Source organism: Sabethes cyaneus, chromosome 3 (assembly GCF_943734655.1).
Source record: "Sabethes cyaneus chromosome 3, idSabCyanKW18_F2, whole genome shotgun sequence".
Classification (NCBI taxonomy): Eukaryota; Metazoa; Arthropoda; class Insecta; order Diptera; family Culicidae; genus Sabethes; species Sabethes cyaneus.
The window spans coordinates 19,046,056-19,065,612 of NC_071355.1; the positions used below are offsets into that span (position 1 = coordinate 19,046,056).

At 46.5% G+C, this 19,557-nt stretch overlaps 1 protein-coding gene and 1 non-coding gene across 3 annotated transcripts in view; both read right to left on the minus strand.

The window, feature by feature from the left end:
* LOC128744011 (E3 ubiquitin-protein ligase TRIP12) overlaps window positions 1-19,557 on the minus strand; it is a 73,519-nt gene that overhangs the window by 9,727 nt on the left and 44,235 nt on the right. For both annotated transcript variants that reach the window (XM_053840751.1, XM_053840750.1), the window contains exons 2-11: window positions 18,635-18,797; window positions 16,769-18,499; window positions 13,228-16,695; window positions 12,752-13,161; window positions 3,724-4,063; window positions 3,294-3,655; window positions 2,924-3,220; window positions 2,200-2,862; window positions 1,948-2,136; window positions 1,681-1,882 (exon numbers count right to left, since the gene is read on the minus strand). In XM_053840751.1, the coding sequence (XP_053696726.1) occupies window positions 1,681-1,882; window positions 1,948-2,136; window positions 2,200-2,862; window positions 2,924-3,220; window positions 3,294-3,655; window positions 3,724-4,063; window positions 12,752-13,161; window positions 13,228-16,695; window positions 16,769-18,410 (7,573 nt within the window). In that variant the 5' untranslated portion in view covers window positions 18,411-18,499; window positions 18,635-18,797. The remainder of the gene's footprint in view (window positions 1-1,680; window positions 1,883-1,947; window positions 2,137-2,199; window positions 2,863-2,923; window positions 3,221-3,293; window positions 3,656-3,723; window positions 4,064-12,751; window positions 13,162-13,227; window positions 16,696-16,768; window positions 18,500-18,634; window positions 18,798-19,557) is intronic.
* LOC128744841 (U6 spliceosomal RNA) lies at window positions 12,074-12,180 on the minus strand. The gene has a single exon (XR_008412463.1). It is a non-coding gene; the product is annotated as a U6 spliceosomal RNA (small nuclear RNA).

Genomic DNA, 19,557 nt, shown 5'->3' on the forward strand with positions numbered 1-19,557 from the left:
GATCAGTCGCGTCAGTTTGTCTGAAAAACCGTATTCGGTTTACCGTAAACCGTAAACCGTTTTTTTCCTCTTAGTCTCTGCTTACCAGGCAGATATTTTAGCTTCGACGTGTTTACTTTTAGACAAATCAGCTTTTGTTTTCAGTCTATCGTAGATTGTCTTCACTACAACCACGGAGATTGCTGTGGCAATAGTATCGAGGTCAGCTCTGATCCCAAAGAGCTCCAACTGGTATCGATCGATTGTATCGTATGTTGCCTTAAAGGCGATGAGTGTGTGATGTGGATGTATGTTATATTCCTAACAGTTTCGTAACAGTTGGCATGAAAAAATCTGGTAATACTATGCAGTCAGCCTTTACCAGAGTTTTACCACGGTAATTTCACCTGTTAAAGGGACCTCCAGTTTGTAGATGATCCAAACAATTTCTTTCTTCCATTTCTCCTCTCCCAGATATTAAAAACTATTCAGGTAGGTTGGTAAGTAATATTTTTCTGCTGTGTCTTATCCAGTGACTATTAATCTTTAGAAGTCCTATCCATCAAATTGATTCAACTTGTCAACCACCTCCTGCTCAGTTATCATCCTCGTTTGTGCAGACTTTGGTAAAATTTGCTGCATATCCCGCATGAAATTGTTTCATTCTTCCATAAAATTTGCGCTGTTCTCGTTTTTCCCTTGAGTTTCGTGCTCCTCGGTATTCGACCAAGTTCTCCCTTATGAAAATGCGTTCTCCTCTTCATTACTCGATCGTCAAACCAGTCATTTTCTGTACTGGTAGACTTTTGGCCTGTTGCTGCCCAGCGTGTTCTACACCATCCGTCTTTAAGGCACCTAACTCATTTTGAAGTCAGATTGCGGAACGTGCTATAGCTGTCTGATGTTCAGTCGAGTCGAGATGTATAGTAGCTATGCACACACTAACCCTATTCGTAATTTTGAATAACCTAAAACAGCTACTTAAAGGATAACAGTCTCGTCAACGGCTCTCACAGCGACATTTGAGCGGCACTCTTCAATGGTGCCGGTGATTCCGGGTTGCACCGAGAATGGTACGAGGTCCCAGTAGTGCGTGTGGGTGTAAAATCCACATAGTTGTCGATACCATGGACGGCCCTGACCTCCCCGTACCCTTGAGGCATTCCAATAAGCGATCAGCAGTTGTTCTAGTTCGGCATGCGGGTCAGTGGGCGGGGTTTCCAAAATTCTTTGTCAAGCAAACAGCTAAACCTTCCAAAATTTTATCAAATCCACAATTACTACCAGAATGGCGGTGGCCAATATTGCGGAAGCATGAAATGGGTAAGACAACTAAGATCATCAGTATCCTCGTATGCTCAAGCCGATACTTCCTTAAAAATATTCTACCAAAATGTTCGTGGATTAAGAACCAGAAGAATCGCCGGTTAGTACCATTGTCTGGTGATTATGGCGTCATTTGGTAAATAGAAACCTAGTTTAGCAGGGACGTGGCTAACTTCGAGCTAGTAATTCCTCACGGTAGTAAGAATAGCTCCGTTAAAAACATTAAATGTTACACATCCACCATCCATGATTTCAAAGCAGACTGAATTATAAATAAGTCCTATACAAAACGTAGTCACTTTTCGTTACATATTCATTTCTCGTACTTCTAAAGTGCACCCCAATATAGGAAAACAAAATATCGATCCAACTTACCTTCTCTCAGTGCTTCGAACTGCCGCGAGACGCCCTCCTGCAGGAACCAGTGGGTCACCAGCGCAATGTACTGATGCAGATTGTGAATGGTGACGGGCATGTCGCGACCACCGCGCCGCAGTTCGATGTTCGGATGACCGGGCAGGACAAAGTCCAGCCCGAGGTCCGCAATCGGACATCCATCCAGGTCGAGTGATTCAATCTGAAAAGACGTTTCGTTGATTCATTTTAGGACTTCAGAAGGCAACATTCACAGTTTAACTTTACCTTTTCAGTCTTTTCCATTGCATCGAGGCTGAGATCGAGTTGCACCTGGTCGCGTTGTTTGACGATTTCGTTCAACCGCAGCAGGGTTCCCTGCACCTCCGGTGCAACCGTGCCCAGATCGGGCAGACCGAGCGAGTTCTCTTCGGCCAGTAACCACCGATAGAACGGTATCGAGTAGGGTAAATCGAGCTGCAAAACGAAACAATCGTTAAAAAGCAATCATTAAATCAACGCGAGGATTATTATAATTACCATTCTACTATCCATCACAGCTTTAGCCATAAATTTGCCTAAGAATTTGAACTTGTACTTTAAGCGTGAGATCTGCGAAGTTTTCGCCGTTTTACTAAGTGGAATCGGAAACAGCCCGTGCGGCGCGTTGACGTACGAAACGCTGGAGCTGCTTCCGGCGGACGTCGGCGATATCAGCGAGTGCTGCTGCTGATTGTTGGCCGGCGGAGGCGTATGGTTGTTCTCCATCTCCGCCTGTTGCGGATTGTTGATCAGCAGATTGTCCGACTGTTCGATCAGCATGTTCAGCGAATTGTCGTTACTGATCACGAAGCTACCGTCGCTGACGTTATGGTCACTGTCCTGCTGGTGCGTAACCGTCGGCGAAAGCGACGACCGATTCGTGCCCATTGTCGAACTGCTATTGTACGTGGCAGTCGTCGTGTTCGTGGTGGTTGTTGTGTCGTCGTCGATCTGATTCAACGACGACTTGACAATGTTGTCCGCGATCGAACTCGACTGCTGGTTGTTGTTTTTGTAACTGTCGCTATCGTTCCATAATCCTAGATCACAGCGTTGTAGTTCCGTCGAAACCAGTGCGTAGAATTCGAGCGTCGGCCCGAGACCGGTGCCGACTTCGTTTTCGTACTGAATCTCCAACAGGGCCTTCGAGTGACCAAAGTCCTGTAAAGGGAACAGTTTAATTAATTTAATTCATAATTCATTGATTATTATTGATGCGCACCTGGAAGATTGATTCCGCCTGCTTGAGAATGTCCTCACGTGATATGGCACGTTTGCGCCGGTCCAAACGAGGCGTAACGCGCTCGCTGGTGTCTGCGGAGTTTAGATCCGGCGTCGTATCGAGCAGACGTTGCAACGCCCGGTCACGGTCGAAGGAAACGGCGTAAAACAGAAGGTGGCGTGTTTCGAAGGGAAACAGGAATGGACAGGCGGCTGCAATCTGCTGCAACCACTGGGGCAGATTGCCGGTCATGATGACCAGCGGGTCCTGTAGCTGGCGACTAGCCTTGGCAGCAATCTGTTTGAAATAGAAGAACAAAAAAAAACGCTCAATTTCCTGGAGTTTGATCCTTGGAAAAAAAAAAACAAACCTTGGAGTGTATGAACTCTGCTTGTGGAACGATGTGCGTTTGAGGCACGGAAAAGTACAGCGTCGCCCAGTGCCGGTTGAGTGCGTTTATGATGCGCAGCATGCACAGAGCGTCCAGGGAGGCGTCCTGCACCGTAACAACGTCCGGCAGTTTCGACGTCAAAAATGGTACCAACGATGAAACAACCGACGGAGCGACTCCATCGATCCAGAATTCCGGCTTCCGTCGCATTATCTTTGATTGCGAATTTTTACTGTTTTTCCTTGACGAACTGGAGGCACCACTCTTGGACGTTCCGCTAGGGTCCTCCTCTACCGGACGGTAGTAGATTGTGTGCTGCTGGACCCAAATGCTAGCGCTTCCTGTGAATTGGCAAAAAAATGGAAATTAATAAGCGACCTTCACGATAGTTTCCGACTTGACAACTAACCAATTGGCGTTTCGGTGTCCGTATCCGTTTCCGACTGATCATTTACCAACGGAGAGTATTGCCGGATGGCTTGATAGACCGTCATATTGTACGGCAGAACATGCTCGCCGATGAGAAACTGCAGCTTATGCTTCAGACCGCCCATCGAAATCATTGCAGCAGCATCGATGTTATCGATATCCTCTTCGGAATCTTCTTCGCTATCGACCCGAATGCCACCGTAGCCGCGAACCACCAGATAGCGTTCGATGGCCTGCACCAGCGCAAGCGGATCGATTTTAACGGTGCCACCCTTCCACTGGCGAAGGTTCGTACACTCCGGGTGACGTTGCAGGTTGCACTGCGTAAGAAATAAGCGCGTTATTAATCAAATCTATTATAGATATAAAATTAATTTCTGTCTGTCTGTCTGTGTGTTCGTTATAGACTCGGAAACTACTGAACCGATCGGCGTGAAAATTAATATGCAGGGGTTTTTGGGGCCGAGAAAGTTTCTTATGATGGTTAGACACCCCTCACCTCCCATACAAATTAAATAGAAATTTCTGCATAACTCGAGAACTAATCAACCAAATGGAACCAAATTTGGCATCCGAGTGTTTTTGGAGGCAGGAATGTTTTCTATGGTGTATTGAGACCCCTCCCCTCTAAGAAGCGGGGGCTCCCATACCAAATATACGCAAATTTCCTCACAATTTGAGAACTTATCAAGCAAATGGAACCAAATTGGGCATGTGGGTAATGTGTGTTGACTTTAACCAACCCCGCATCAGATGGGTTCACGATCGATTATCGCACTCCAATTCGTCTCAATTGCCCGTTGCGAGTGCTGCGCTACTTGACGGCATGGATTTTTTGAATATGCGTCAAGCAAATTTTTATTTCAACCATCTCGACCGTGTGCTCGATTTGATGTTTTGTTCGTCTGAGCAAAAGTGCGTCGTTGACACTTGCGACACTCGTTTTGTTCCTGTCGATCCGCATCCTTCCCCGCTCGTGAATTCTATGTTAGTTGAAAGCAGTAGTAACGCAGCACACGTTTTGCCCGACAAATAGCACGCGCTTTGAATTACCGTAAAATTGATTTTGTAGCATTAATCGATTTCTTACGAAACATCGATTGGAATTCGTTAACGATACGTTATAATACCGTTATAATACCAGTGGCTAAGATCTAGTTTGCCGCTTGTGAAGAAGCCCGCTTCCCCTCCGTGAAATACTCCTCGCCAGCATACTTTGAAGCAAGTGCGCAACGCTTGGCAGCGAAAATATCAAAAATTTCGTACTGATGAGGCCAGATGTAACTTTAAACGAACAAGTGCTGACTATCGACGGCTGAATGCTAGCTTATACAAGAGCTATGTAATACATAGAATAGCATAGTATAGTTTGACCGTCCGTGAGTTGCCTGCGATTGATCCAGATCAGTTGAGATTGCACAAAGAACCATCAGAATGTACAAGAGCTGTTACGTGGGTGCAAACTGACCTTTGCAGGAACCCAAAGCAATTTTGGAATTTCGTGAATTCGAAGCGAAAAAATTCTTATATTTCCTCGAATGTAAGCCTCGATAGTACTGAAGCAACGTCGACATTGGATTCATGCGAATTGTTTGCAAAATTTTTCACTTCAGTTTTTGCCGACAGTACTACTTCTTATTTAGATGCGGAGATAACTTCCGAGTTTGTACCGTTCGACTTAGTTGATTTAGACACCTTTGAAATCACCACTCGCCGCAAAGAAAAAACTAAAGGCTTCGTTTTCCGCCGGCCCCGGACGGGATTCCAGCAATTGTTTTTTCCCGCTGTGCATCTATAGTGGCAGAACCGCTATGTCGAATATTTAACAGGACATTTGGGCAAAGAGCTATATTTCCTTCGATCAGCACGGATTTATTTATTTGTTTGTACGAATCTTCTGGATTTCACATCGACTTGCATCTCGCATCTACAGCAGAAGGCTCAAGTTGATGTAATTTACACAGATTTGAAGGCCGCATTTGATCGAATAGATCATCGAATACTTTTACGTAAACTTCCAGACTTGGCGCATCGCAACACTTTGTTGAGTGGTTATATTCTTATTCAAGTGATCGAACGCTACGCGTGCAGCTCAATTCATCTTTCTCCTCCCCATTTACAAATAGATCGGGATCGGGGGTACCACAAGGCAGCAATATGGACCCATTGCTTTTCTCGTTATATTTTAATGACGTTGCTTTACTTTTGGGCGATGGATGTAAGTTGATATACGCGAACGATTTGAAACTATATCTCTCTGTTCGATCCATTGAAGATTGCCGAAATTTGCAAAAGTTGCTTGACACTTTCGTCAATTGGTGTTGCAAGAACTCGCTCATCGTCAGCACGGCTAAATGCCAGATTATGACCTTCCATCGAACTGTCAGCCCTATAACGTACCGCACAGACTCACAAATTGATGCTAATGATGACATCGGATCTTGTCACTTTAATGACCGATCACTATCGAGCGGTTATAAATTATAAAATCAGCTTGACTCTACCAGCAGCAGCAACAAAACAACAGCATCAGCAGGCTAGTCGAACGGACGGGTCGCAGAGCAGAGGTGAATAAATATTGTCATCCTCAACCTATCCTGTGTGTGTGCAAGGGACGCGTAGGAGCAGAAAAGGATGATCTATCTTGCTTTGACAGATAGGGTTTGATTATCGCATGGCAGGCTATGTATGAACGAGCTACACAGTCGTTTTTATGGTCGTCGTCGTCGTCGTGCTCTGCTCTGGTTGAAATGTGACAAACATTTCCCTTCGAAGCACCTGTTTCAGACGGGAGGTTACAAATTTCCATTTTTAACTTTTAACAGCGATCGGTTTGATTGATTAGTTTTCATTATATTATGGATTAGACTTTTATTGCGACATTTGCCTCTATTTAGACTATCCCGATTTACACGATTATCACAGTCGAATCTCGCACACGATTTCGCTCAAGGAAAATGATTTTTCACAAGGGCAAGAAGGAAAAAGAAGTCAAACTCATAAGTAAGTTGATGAAAGTAAAAGCCACAATGCAAAATGCGGTTTGTTTCATTAAATGATTACCACAGTAGTCTAAATAGTCATAAAAGGGACAATACTCAGCGAAATAATTTATTTGCTGGTTTCAACGCTATGTTATGCTGTGCCAGATTTGTTATCTCTGGCGCTGCACTATGGGCCAGAAATTAAAATTTCGGGACACGTATATTTGCAGTTAAACGGCATATCTCAGCTCAATGTGGTCTTCGAAAACTTTTTGTATGAAAAAATGATGCTTCTTTTGAAGGGGTCGTTCAATATTTAAGCGTTACTTAAACAACAATTTAGGTAATAACTTTTTGAGTAAACTTTTTTTCATCTTTTTGGTTTCAAAATATTAAAGATGAACTAATTTCAAGTAATTTTTCTGAAGATATGAAACTTCTACCTTTTACCCATATTCAGCAATAGACCATTGTTTATAAACGATCCCTCAAATCACATTTCTTCTTGTAACATGTTTATTTCTCGGGTAAATTTTCAAATAGACCTAAGTGACAATGAGAGATTCTCTTCGCGTCTCCTCTCTTCCGTCTTTAATGGCTACATAAATGCATAGAAAAGGAAATTTCCAAAACATTTAGCTAACTAGTGACTCCGGCAACCGTTTTATGCAAAGGTGATGTGTTAAAATTCTTTAGGATCGCCGTAAAAAGCGGAAGAGAGGAGACGCGAAGAGAATCTCTCATTGTCACTTAGGTCTATTTGAAAAATTACCCGAGATTTCAACATACAGCTCAATGTGATGTTCTAGAAAATATTTTGCACATAAAAATGGAATATTTTTGCTGAAGACTGTTTTGCTTTATATGCATTAATTAATAAGATGTAAGTGATTTTAGGTTAAAAACCGTCTGATGAAAAATCCGAATATCTTAGCCATCTGCAAGTATCTGCAATTAGTTTGCATACCAATTTGTAGGGACTTATTAATGCTATCTGCCCAAATGTGTATTTCTGAGAATACCTGGGAATACCATGGCTGGGAATACCTGGCAATAGTGCGGATTTTTTTCATACATTTTATAACTTAATAAATATGCGTCCTAGCGTCAAACGGTCTTCACAGAAAATATGTATTTTAACATACTGAATAACTTTTTAGAACATTTGAAAGCAATAAATTGGTCGTGTGCAAAGTTATTGAGCATAATTGATTTTTCAGTATTCTTTTTTAACACATCTTTATATTTCGCAACCGGTAAGAGATAGATAGTTACTTTATTCAGCAAAGTTGCTTATTTTAGTATGTTCTGCAGCTTTTGGAGAAAAAAACTTTTTTTAAAGAAAACAAAAGTTTGTATCACCCTACTAAGTGAATTCATGGTCACTAATAGTGCAGTAAGATGCGCTATATTTTATTATTTTACTTCTCCGAAGACACCACCCTTGAAAATATACACATTTTTCATCAGACGGTTTTTAACCTAAAAACACTTATATCTTATTAATGTATGCAGAAAAAGCAAAACAGTCTTCAGTAAAAATATTCCTCTTTTATGTGCAAAATGTTGTCTAGAACATCACATTTAGCTGTCTATTGAAATAAACATGTAACAAGAAGAAATGTGATTTGAGGGCTTGTTTATAAACAAAGGTCTATTGCTGAAAATGGGTAAAAGGTAAAAGTTTGATATCTTTAGGAAAAATACTTGAAATTGGTTTATTTTTAATATTTCGAAACCAAAAAAGCGGAAAAAAATTTACTCAAAAAGTTATTACTTAAATTGTTGTTAAAGTAACACCTAAATATTGGACGACCCCTTCAAAAGATGCATCATTTTTTCATATAAACAGTTTTCGAAGACCACATTGAGCTGAGATATGCCGTTCAACTGCAAATATACGTGTCCCGAAATTTTAGTTTCTGGCCCATGGTGCGCTGTAATAATACAGTAGGCAATTTGGCAGCAAATGCGTTTTTTTCGAATTTGGCAGCAAATGCGTTTTGCCTTCTTTCTTCTTCTTCACCAGCAGAGCCGAGGTGGCTCGTGCTGTTTCAAGTCCTCGTCTCCATTCAACTCGGTTTGGACCATGATGGGAGTCTCCCCAAGCAGTGCCTGTAGCTCGTGATTCATACGCCTCCGCCACTCTCCGCTTTCAGTTTGTACTCCGCCAAATATCGTCCGCAGCACTTTCCTCTCGAACACGGCAAGGGTGCGTATGTCCTCCGTGAGCAGCGTCACGGCTTCAAGTCCATAAAGAACTACCGGTCTAATAAGAGTTTTGTACATTGTTAGCTTCGAGCGGCGGCGTACGCTTCCTGATCGTAGCGTTTTACGAAGGGCAAAGTATACCCGATTTCCCGCTTGGATGCGCCGCTGGATCTGCTTACTAGTGGTGTTGTCCGCGTCACCAGCGATCCCAAATACACGAACTCCTCTACCACTTCTAGTTCGTCGCCGTCAACGGTTACCGTCCGTGGGAGACGCGCGTTTGTTTCCTTTGAGCCTCTTCCTTTCATGTATTAGGTCTTCGATGCATTTATTTTTAGCCCAATTCTCCCAGACTCCGTTTCAGTCTAGCGTAGATTGCCTCCGCCGTTGCAAAGTTCCTGGCAATGATATCGAAGTCATCTGCAAAACCTAGAAGTTGGCTACCCTTGGTAAAAGTCGTGCCTCTCGTTTCGATACCCGCTCGTCGTATAACCCCCTCAAGAGCGATATTGAACAGCATGCAGAATAAACCGTCACCTTGTCTAGACCCTCGCCGCGTCTCGAAGGGGCTCGAGAGTGTCCCAGAGATGCGTACGAAACACATCGCTCGATCCAATGTAGCTCTGATCAGTCGCGTCCGTTTGTCCGGAAAACCGTATTCGTGCATTATCTGCCATAGCTTGTCTCGATCGACTGTATCGTATGCTGCTTTGAAATCAATAAAGATGTGATGCGTGGGCACGTTGTACTCCCGACATTTCTGCAAGATCTGTCGGATAGTAAAAATTTGGTCCGTAGTAGCGCGAGCCCTCATGAAACCCGCCTGATAATTCCCTACGAAACCTTGTGTTATCGATGACAACCGGCGTAACAGGATCTGGGAGAGTACCTTGAAGGCGGCGTTTACCAGCGTAATGCCACGATAGTCTAGATAGCAGCAGTCGCCCTTTTTTATATGGGACAAACCGTTCCTTCCATCCATTCCTCCGGTAGCTTTTCCTCCTACCAAATCCTCGAAATAACCTAGTGTAGAGCTTTTGCTAGCGTTTCTCCGCCATGTTTATATAAAGCTTTGCCGGTAGGCGGTCCTTCCCAGCGGGTTTATTGGTCTTCAGCAGCCCGATTTCTCGTTTGACTTCTTGGAGATCAGGTGCTAGGCCATTACTATCTTCCATGGGCGCTCCTAGGTTAATTTCCGTTCCGCCTCCTTCTGCGACTTCGCCATTGCGCTTCGTCATTGCGTGTCATTAGCTCTTCTTCTTTAATCTGGTCGAAGCAGACATCTGTCAGCTTCTGTGGTTGGCCCAGTAACTTTGACAATATGGCCAGAATCGTTGCTCCCAACGGTTAGTGTGTGACGACTAGTCGTTCAATCTTCCTGATCCAGATTTTGTTCGTTGTGTGGTCCTGTGATCTATAGTTCAAACAACGTAGCTGGCAACAGAATTGCCAGGTAGTTGAACTATCTTTCTGCTCTGCATTTTTATCGTACTTGATTATGCAATTACATTGCGTTTATTTCTCCTTCAACAACTGAATTCGCTAAGTCAAAATATTTTTTTGTGCACTGTTTAAATTTATTTTTGGTTTCCTCGTCGTTCCCCAGTTGACTGATAAAATCAGTATAGTAGGACATTATTGTCGTTCTGATGGTTTGGCGAGCAGTCCATTCTGCTTTCATTCGAGCTTCACTCATTAGATTTTCCCATTTATCCTTTTCAAATTTATTGTTTTGACTATTTAAAGCGACGCCATCCTTAGCACGATAGTTATTGCTACTAAGGATTCTGTCCCGTTCACTTGTAGTCTGTATTGCATTTGTTGGTTCCATGGGGTGGCCTTCATCTTTACGCAGTCTCTTAGTTCCTTGCTTTTTTGATTGGTCCGGATACGTTTTCACTGCTGGACTGATTTTCTCTCGCTCCTGGTTTGTTCGTCGCCATTGTTCACGTAGAGATTCACCATGCTGTGTAGATGCGTACGTTTCACCTAACACTGGGAATTCGTTGAGGTCCTCCAAGGGTGCATATGCGTTTTTCGTTTGAAGAGAGAAACATTCTCTTGCTTCGGCAAACGTGATTGCTGACTTAGACATCAACATTTTAATGTTTTTTTGTCTGATCCTTTCCGGGTATTTTTCATCTAGCATCGAATGATCTTCCGATTTGCAATGAGCACATTTCGGTTTGTTTGTGCATAAATTGAATTCTTCTGCTGTTTCGTGTTGTCCGGCACATATCTTGCATCTACGGTGTCCTTTACAACGTTCTTCACTGTGATTGAACCTGAGACATTTGCCACAAGCAACCAACTTTTGCGCAAATGGCCTTACTCTCGTACTACAACAAAATAGACGAACTCGATTCGGTAGCGTTTTCGCTCTAAACCTTACACTTATACGATTCGCTGGAACTTTAACATTATTCACATAACGGCTTAACCGTTTCACGCTGATGATTGGAACGTCGGTGAGAATTTCAGCCATAATTTCTTCCTCTGTTATATCCGCTGGGATTCCGTCAACTATACCCGTCACTGTGACGAGGTGTAGAGGCACATATGCCTTGTAGCTGCTCGTGTTACTTTTGTTTATTTCGTCGACTAGCATGTTAGCTTTTACGTAATTACTGACAAAAATAAGTATTCTATTTCGTCCAACTTGCTTCATATCCGATAGGTGTGCTTGAACTGCTCCATTTTCCTTAATGTGGATCCAACCGAGAATTTATTGATTCTTTGCTCTCCTTCATCCCGCTGCTCGATGTATATTCTGTATGGTCCAGTGTCGACGTCCGTATATAAAACATTGGAAAATTCCTTCGTCCGCTGATGACGTGCTTCCAAACGATGTGCTCCTGCTCCGTTATTGTTCGGTTCCATGTCGTGGTCCAATTGTTCTGCTCTGTTCAGCCTGTCAGGTGGTTTTTTCACTTCCTCCATTTTGAGGTTAGGTTAGAACGAAATGGCGACACGTGGATTGATCTTCACACCGTAACGTTTCTTTTTTTGAGCTACACTATTAAGGTGTAGAAATATTAAAAGATCAAACGATAATGTTCTGTTCTGTTAAAAGAATAACTGAAAATTCTCCCGAATAAGCACACTTCACGAAGAGCTGTAAAAACACGTCCGATCAAAAATGTGGAACGCTTCACGATTTTGCGTGTCATCCTTGCGCAGGGGCCATGCTAATCTTCTCTGTATCGTTCCAATTTTAGTATATGTCCAGCCGAAGCTAGGACTGTCATTAGCTCGGAATAGCTGTTCTAATTCTTCACGATCTCTGTCCTCCTTTTGGCGCTTTTTCCTCCTCAGGATCGTGGTCAATTGGTTCCCAACTCGGCGGTAATTGGCCAGGTTCTCTCTAGTGGCAATACTTAGATGATTTTCCAAGTTTTTTCCCCTCCACCGCTTGTTGGCATTCTCCATCAAACCAATCATTTTGTGTACTCCGTGGCTCAATATTTTGTGCCGCGGTAGCGGCCCTCATAACTCGAGAAATGATCAAGCAAAGGGGACCAAATCTGGCATGTGGGGGTTCTTAGAGGCAGGAATTTTTTCTGTGGTTTATTAAGACCCCTCCCCTCTCTAAGAGAGGGAACTCCCATACAAATGAAATACAAATTTCCTCATAACTCAAGAACTAATCAAGCAAATGGAACCAAATTTTTCATGTGAGGATTTTTGGAGCCACGATTTTTTTCTATAGTGTATTGAGACACCTTCCCCTTCTGAAAAAAGGGTGAAGGGGGAGGTGTAGTTTGCCGGGTCAGCTAGTCAGGGTTAAAATTTACTAATTAGGAGAAAACCTACCTTCAGCTGATGCGTGTTGAAAAATTTAAGAGCACTTGTGTTCGAACGGCCACCGACGCCGGCCGGAAAGTCGTGCACTTTTACCGGAAACTGCTCCAGCTGGGTGACGCATCCGTTCAGCTTGGCTACGAACGCGCTAAACGGTGCGCTATTGATCGACGGGCCAACGCTGCTGTAGTGCCCCGCGTCCAGCGGCAAGCTGGCAAACACGTGCAGAAACATGCGCAGCCGATCCGAACGTTCGACCAGCTGCTGGCTCCCCTCGTCAGCCATATAGTTCAGCATCGCACGGATCAGCCCCGAATGGTTCACCTCGAACGGTGATATGTCGCTCTGCATCAGAATGTCACGAAGCTCCTTGAGAGCACCGAGGCAATCGTTGTGATTGCCGTCCAGTTTCTGAATAGCACCTAGAAAAAAAACCCAAAACATTTCAATTTTACTTTGAAATAGTGACCAAATTTGGAGGAACAAACCTGTCAAACGTGCTAGAATCGAACAGGCCGGATGCTGCAGTCCGCCCGCCACGCCCGCGACGCTATCGGACGAGTACCGGCTGACGAAGCTGATCGATTGCTCGCGGATCCATTGGCGAGCCTTCTCGCGGTTGCCGGCAGCGATCAGGTTGGAGTTCGATTGGCTTTTGGCTAGCGCGTTGGAGCCATCTTTCGCGAACGTTCCGGTGCCGGAATGGTGCGATGACGAGGATGACGACTGGCGGCCCCAGCGGGCCGGATTCAGCGAAGCCAGGAAAGAGGTGGTCTTCGAAGAAGCTCCGGAAAAGCGCGAGCGGGAACTGGACGACGGGGTGTTTCGACCGGACGAGGATCCCAGCGTGGTCGCCTTGTTGATCAGTTCCTGCATCACCGACGAGGTGGTGGAGGAGGATGTGGATGTTCCGGCCACGGCAGATCCGCTGGGCAGTGCAGCGTGAGCTGCGCCTGCGGCGGATTGAGAGTTTCCAGCCTCATCGTGGCGTGATTTTGATTTGGAACTGCTTTGCGATTTCCGCTTCGGCGGAACCTTGCGCTTCAGAATGTCGGACACCTTGAGCTGGCCTGGACTGTGAGATCGAGTGTCGTGATGGGAAGCGGCAACGGTGGTGGCCGCGACCAGAGTGGTTCCCGTACCGGATGCTACCGAAAGTGGAGACGTCAGGATGCCCTGCTCGGCGTTGTACGCAAACGTATCGGGGAAATGGTGCGTTTGATACATGTGGGTTTGCTGCTTGCTGGAACCGGCTTCCGGTTGCTGGTGGTGGTGGTGCGACGACGCCTGTTGATTGATTGGGATAGCCGAACTGTAGATGGCGTTTAGCAGAATGTTTCCGTTGTTGGGGGCTGCGATTGCACCGGGGATGTTGGGCTGCATGTTCGTGGCCAGCGATTCCAAGTGCAGGGTGCTGGTAGCCAGCTGCGGTGGCTGTTGCTGCTGCTGCTGTTGCTGATGGTGGTGGTGGTGGTGATTGTGGTGCATCGCTTTGTTAGAGGCATTTAAATTGATTGCAGTGAAACTGCCCGATGTACCGGGCAGGTTGGCATTGGTTGGTGAGTGCAGCAGCGTAGAACTGGTCGACGGCATGGACATGCTAATCTTACTGGCCATCATCATAGCGGAGTTTAGGTTCTTGACATGGGAACCAGATCCACCGACGATTGCGATCGCCTGGGAGCTGGTCTTTGAACTTGAGGCAATGGCACTGTCAAAATCGAACGAATTATGTGGATGAATTGTGGCCGAAGAGGGTGCACTCTGGGTGCCGGACTTCGGCGACGGAGCAGCACAAATCGGAATCGAAGGATCGGTCAGCTGATTGATCTGATGCATTACTCCCTCCCGGCGGAAGTGCATCCCGAATACTTCGGGAAGCTTTTGCATAAGAATTTCCGCCATCTGAAGTGCTCCGACCACAATTCTGAGATCGTTAGAAGCCATCATTCCGGCAATGTGCGAAGAAACTAGCTGATTTTTCAGTACATCGCGCAGCAGATCACCGTTGGCAAAGTAGACCATCCGCAGCAGGGCACGTAGGCATTTGTACCGCACGGAAGGACCGGCCGAAGAGCTGTACACTTCGTACAGAACGGAGAAAAGGTTTTTAATAAATTCGGCTGCTAAACCACGTTCTTCCTTCAAGCAGGCTATCCGTGCGTCACGAGTAGCGTTCGGAGGACGCGCCGCTAGGTTCACGCAACCAGTACCGCCCGGACTTGTTCCGGCACCCATCGAAGACCCTCCTGGCTCACCTGTTTCGCCGGAGGCGACATTCGAGAGGGTCATCGGACCAGCCGTAATAATCATTGTGCCTTGCTGTTGAGCTAACAGCGTGTGATTGATCTTCCGTTGGACAGCCCTGGTCGTCCCGGTATCCTCGTTGATTTGCTGCATCGAGTGAAAGTCGATGGTATAGGTGCGCCCGAGTGTGCTCAGACTGATTTCGTCATCCGAATTTAAATGCGCAGCTTCGATCATCCTCGAATCGATCGACGAATACGGACGCCACACCCCGCGGTCATCCTTCCACTGCCACTGAACGGCGTCCTGTACGTTAGCCTGCGTACGTTCCAGTAGCGAATCGACAGCGAAGATCCCATCCGTCGGTAGACGCGGCATCAGTTCGCCTATCAAGCATGTTATTTCCAACAGCTCGGATGGACTTCGCGGAACCAACTCAACGTCGGTCGATACCGGATCAGCCGACCCGGTCAACAGGTAGAGCAGCGTCGAAGCGATATCGTTTTTCAGCAAAGTAATGGCCAAATCCGGACAGTTGGCACACATAACACTGAGCATCCGGACGACGTTGGTAAAGGTTCCCGAATTCAACACGGACGGCGTAACCACCAGCAACTGTTGGCAGTTTTTAAGCAGCTCCATGCTGGCGATTTCCTGCAGAATGGTTGGATCGTGCTGGAAACTGTCCACCAGACGGTAGAATGCCGTGCATATACTTTCCACACTCTTTTTGTCGTGTTGAGCCAACAACCTAGCCAGCAAGGGAAGTGATTCCTTCACAAAGTGGAACTCCTCCGTGTGCAGATTTAGACAGCAGTTAGCCGTGATGGCCAACGCTGCGCGTTGAGCATTTATCGAGAAGAAATCCAGATAGGTCAGACAAGCGGATACCCCATTTGCTTGCAGAATACTTTTGTTGTGACGTCGCGAAAGGATTTCCAAAGCCGTGAGGCTCTGCTCGGCCACATCCATACACTGAATGACCTGCAGTTTCTCCAGAAAAGCCGGAATAGCATCGACCACCGTTCCGGACGATCGGGGCAGTGCCTCCAGCATGTAAGCCAGTGCACGGCAAGCATTGTTCATTATGTCGAAGTTGTGTTCCATGCGTAGAAGCGTAATCAAAGCAGGTACGACCTGTTTGATCGGAAAACCGGCCAATGTATCCTCGTTGCCCATAACCAACATTTGGCACATTTCGATTGCGGCCTGCAACTGCTGGCTCTCGTCCTGGCACTGCAGCCCTTGGAGCAGCTGCTGCGCTTTGGAACTGCTGTTGGCCCCCATCGTACGATGCAACAGATGGTGCATCCGCGGACCCAGCGCTCCGAACAAATGCGGTGGAAGACCACGTGCCTCCAGTAGCGCCTGCAGCCGACCGACCTCGCTGTCATCACTTTCGGAATCCGGATGCGGAACAACGGTGGTGGCCGCCAAGTTAGCGGAGTTCGAGGCAGTACCCGCTGCTGCGGAAGCACCGGCATTGGCGACGTTGATCATGTTAACATCGATCGGTGCTGTCGACGAGCTGCTGGCCGCCGCCGATCCCAAACTGGTTGCCTTGTGCAGTTTTATGAACGGATGGGACGAACCGGGTCCACCCTGGTGCTGGTGGTGGTGCTGCTGCTGTTGCTGCGACTGATGGTCGCCGTTGTTATTGCTGCTACTGCCGCGGGTGCCATCATTGGCCATTGCTGTGTTCGATGGACCTGCGAGCGTGAAATTGAAGTTGGAAATCAGTTTATCCCGTTGAAAAAAATAATAAAAAGTAGAAGAACTTACCGGGAACTGCAGTACTGGGATCGTAACCACTAGCACTGGCCACCGAACCGAACAGGTTCGAATTGTTATTGTTAACCACTACCAGCGACGACGAGCCGCCCTTGTAGGACGAACCCTTGGCAGTAGTACCGGAAGTTCCAGCCGCGGCGTGATTGTTGGCCGAAGTGCTACCGGAACTACCACCACGATGGCTGCCCGATCGCGACGAGTGGGACGATTGTGGATGCTGCTGCTGCTGCTGTAGGTGGTTTTGGCTGGGATTGGCGGTATTCGAGCTGACACAAGAACCCGTTGTTGCGGATTGATGGGAACCTTTTCCACGAGAACTACGTCTAAGCAGGCCGCTAGGTAGGTGCCCCTGGGTGCTATTGCTGTGACCACTACCACTACCACTACTACCACTACTGGCACTACCGAGATGACTACCGGAATGATGCTGCTGCTGCTGCTGCTGATGATGATGATGGGGCTCCCTACCTCCGCTGCTACGGGCTAGACGTGCCCCCAGGTTCGGGGCTTTATGGCTGCTGCCCGTACTGTCCGGATGTTGGTCCCCCACTTTCTGTCGCTTTTTCGGTACTGTTGCCGAAGATACTACTACTACGTGTGCTGGTCCTACTTCCGTCTGGTGGTGATGATGAGAGCGCAGATTACGTCCCTCTTCCACCGTACTACCTGGCTGGGCGCTTTTCTTGAAGCTGCTTCTAACAGTGGGTTTGTACTCTTCGAACGCGGGCTCTTGTTTGAACAGACGTTCTGCTACTTTCTTCGAAAGTTTCGACTCACTGCTGTTCTTCTTACGTTTGGACTTTCCAATCGAGTGCGAAGAAGAAGCGATAGAACTAATACTACCTCCACGACTGCTGCTACTGGCGCTGCTGTGTCCGAAATCTAAATGATCCTGCTGTTGTTGTTGTTGCTGCCTGCCGACGTGCTTCGATGGAGTCGAACAGGATGCGATTGCCCCCGTAAATGAGGATAAGGATGAACTGACAGAAATTGTCGATAGCAGAGACGATGCACAGGAAAGGGTCGATGCACTAGGTGAAGCAATCAAAGTCGATCTGGTAGAGCTTTTTGTGCTCTCATTAACGGCTACCTTCGAAAGTTTACTGCGGATGTCTGCTGCTGCTGCTGCTGCTGTCGAAGGGTTTGAAGCTTTGCTGCATCCGGCGGCACTGCCAAAAAGCTGAATTTCTTTGGAAACTGTACGCGAACGGGTACGAAAAGCTATCGGAGACGGTGTCGAACTATGCTGATCTCTTACGGTCACGCGACTACTACTACTACCACCGCACCCGAACTTACTCTCTTCTTCGTGCTTTCGTTTCCGGCTACCGCTGGTTTGTCGGGAATCCGTAGCCGTGGCTTGATTGTTACAGATTGTCCGCGACTTTTGCTGCTGTTTGTTCTGCTTGATTGTTTGCTTTTGTGAAAATCTAGCTCTAGATCTTCCGCTACCGCTGCTACTGACGCTGCTTACCCCTGCTGCTGAATGCGGTTGAAAACTGCGATGATTTTGGTTATGGTGGTGGTGTTGGTGGTTATGCTGCTGCTGCTGTTGTTGTTGTTGCTGCTGTTGGTGATGATGATGCCCCTCCGTCACTGCAGAGAGCACTTGCTTACCAACGGATTCGGCCATAGACGACACTTTGGCGTCCCCTTGTGTCCATTCAATTGCATACCCGTCGGATTTTGGCGTTTCGCTTGCGCGGGCGGCTGCTGGCCAAACTATATAATACACAACAGATGAGACGTTTTTATAATATGTGTCAGTTTAGATGGGTGAGTGGTGTGTGACTATCAAATGGGGGGTTTTGCACACGCTGCAGTTTTATTTACACTGAGATGTCTAGCTCTACACACCTTACACACGGGGATCTATCTCACTCGAGAGGAATGATGCGCCGATGATACTGCTCTTTCAATGGGAACTGCGGGGCTCAACGACGATGATTTCCTTCGCTTACTATAATTAGAACTGGTTTTTTCTCTCTCTCACTGCTTTACCTCAAAGTCAAACGATTATCTGAAAGCAAAAAGTAAAAAAGAACCGAAATCAATAAGAATGATTCGAATGTTGCCGAACAATATGATTCTGCAGGAAGGATAAAAATCGTTTTAATTGCAGGTAAACAATCAAACGTCAAGCTGTTTGATTGGTCGCCCCCCCATAGCAACCACACCACGGCAAGGCCTACTTGATCGCATTAAGAAAACCACACGGCGATTGCTTGCGCCGGATTAGATTGACCCAATTTGTGGCACTGACTGTACTGTTCTCAAAGCCTGGCGCTGCCGCTGGCCGACTTTACGACGAAGAACTACGTACGAAGAAACAGCACAACCGGCGGCGGCCTGCATTTGCGCGTTCACAAGGAAAACTCCACCACAACGAAATCGCCTAATATATATATGCATATGTACCTACGTACCGACTGAAACATACTTGATTTTCCCATAATTCGATTTTCCCACACCGACCGACCGTGCGGTGTGCGGTGCACACATTTCAAGGGTTTCTTTTATTTAGCGGCCCCCAGCCCAGCAGGAAGCATTAATGCTGATTCGCGTGTATATATATCGAATCGACGACTAACGTGACGGCTGCTCTAACTGTGAAGAATTATACACGACCGACGACGATGAATGATGACGGCGAACGGATCGTGCTGCGCTGCGGACGCGGAGGAAGGGTGAGCTGAGAACACACGCACACACATGTAAGCTCACCGCCCGCAAAATACTGCTGACGAACGAACGGGGCGAGGAAACAGCTGATCGCCAAG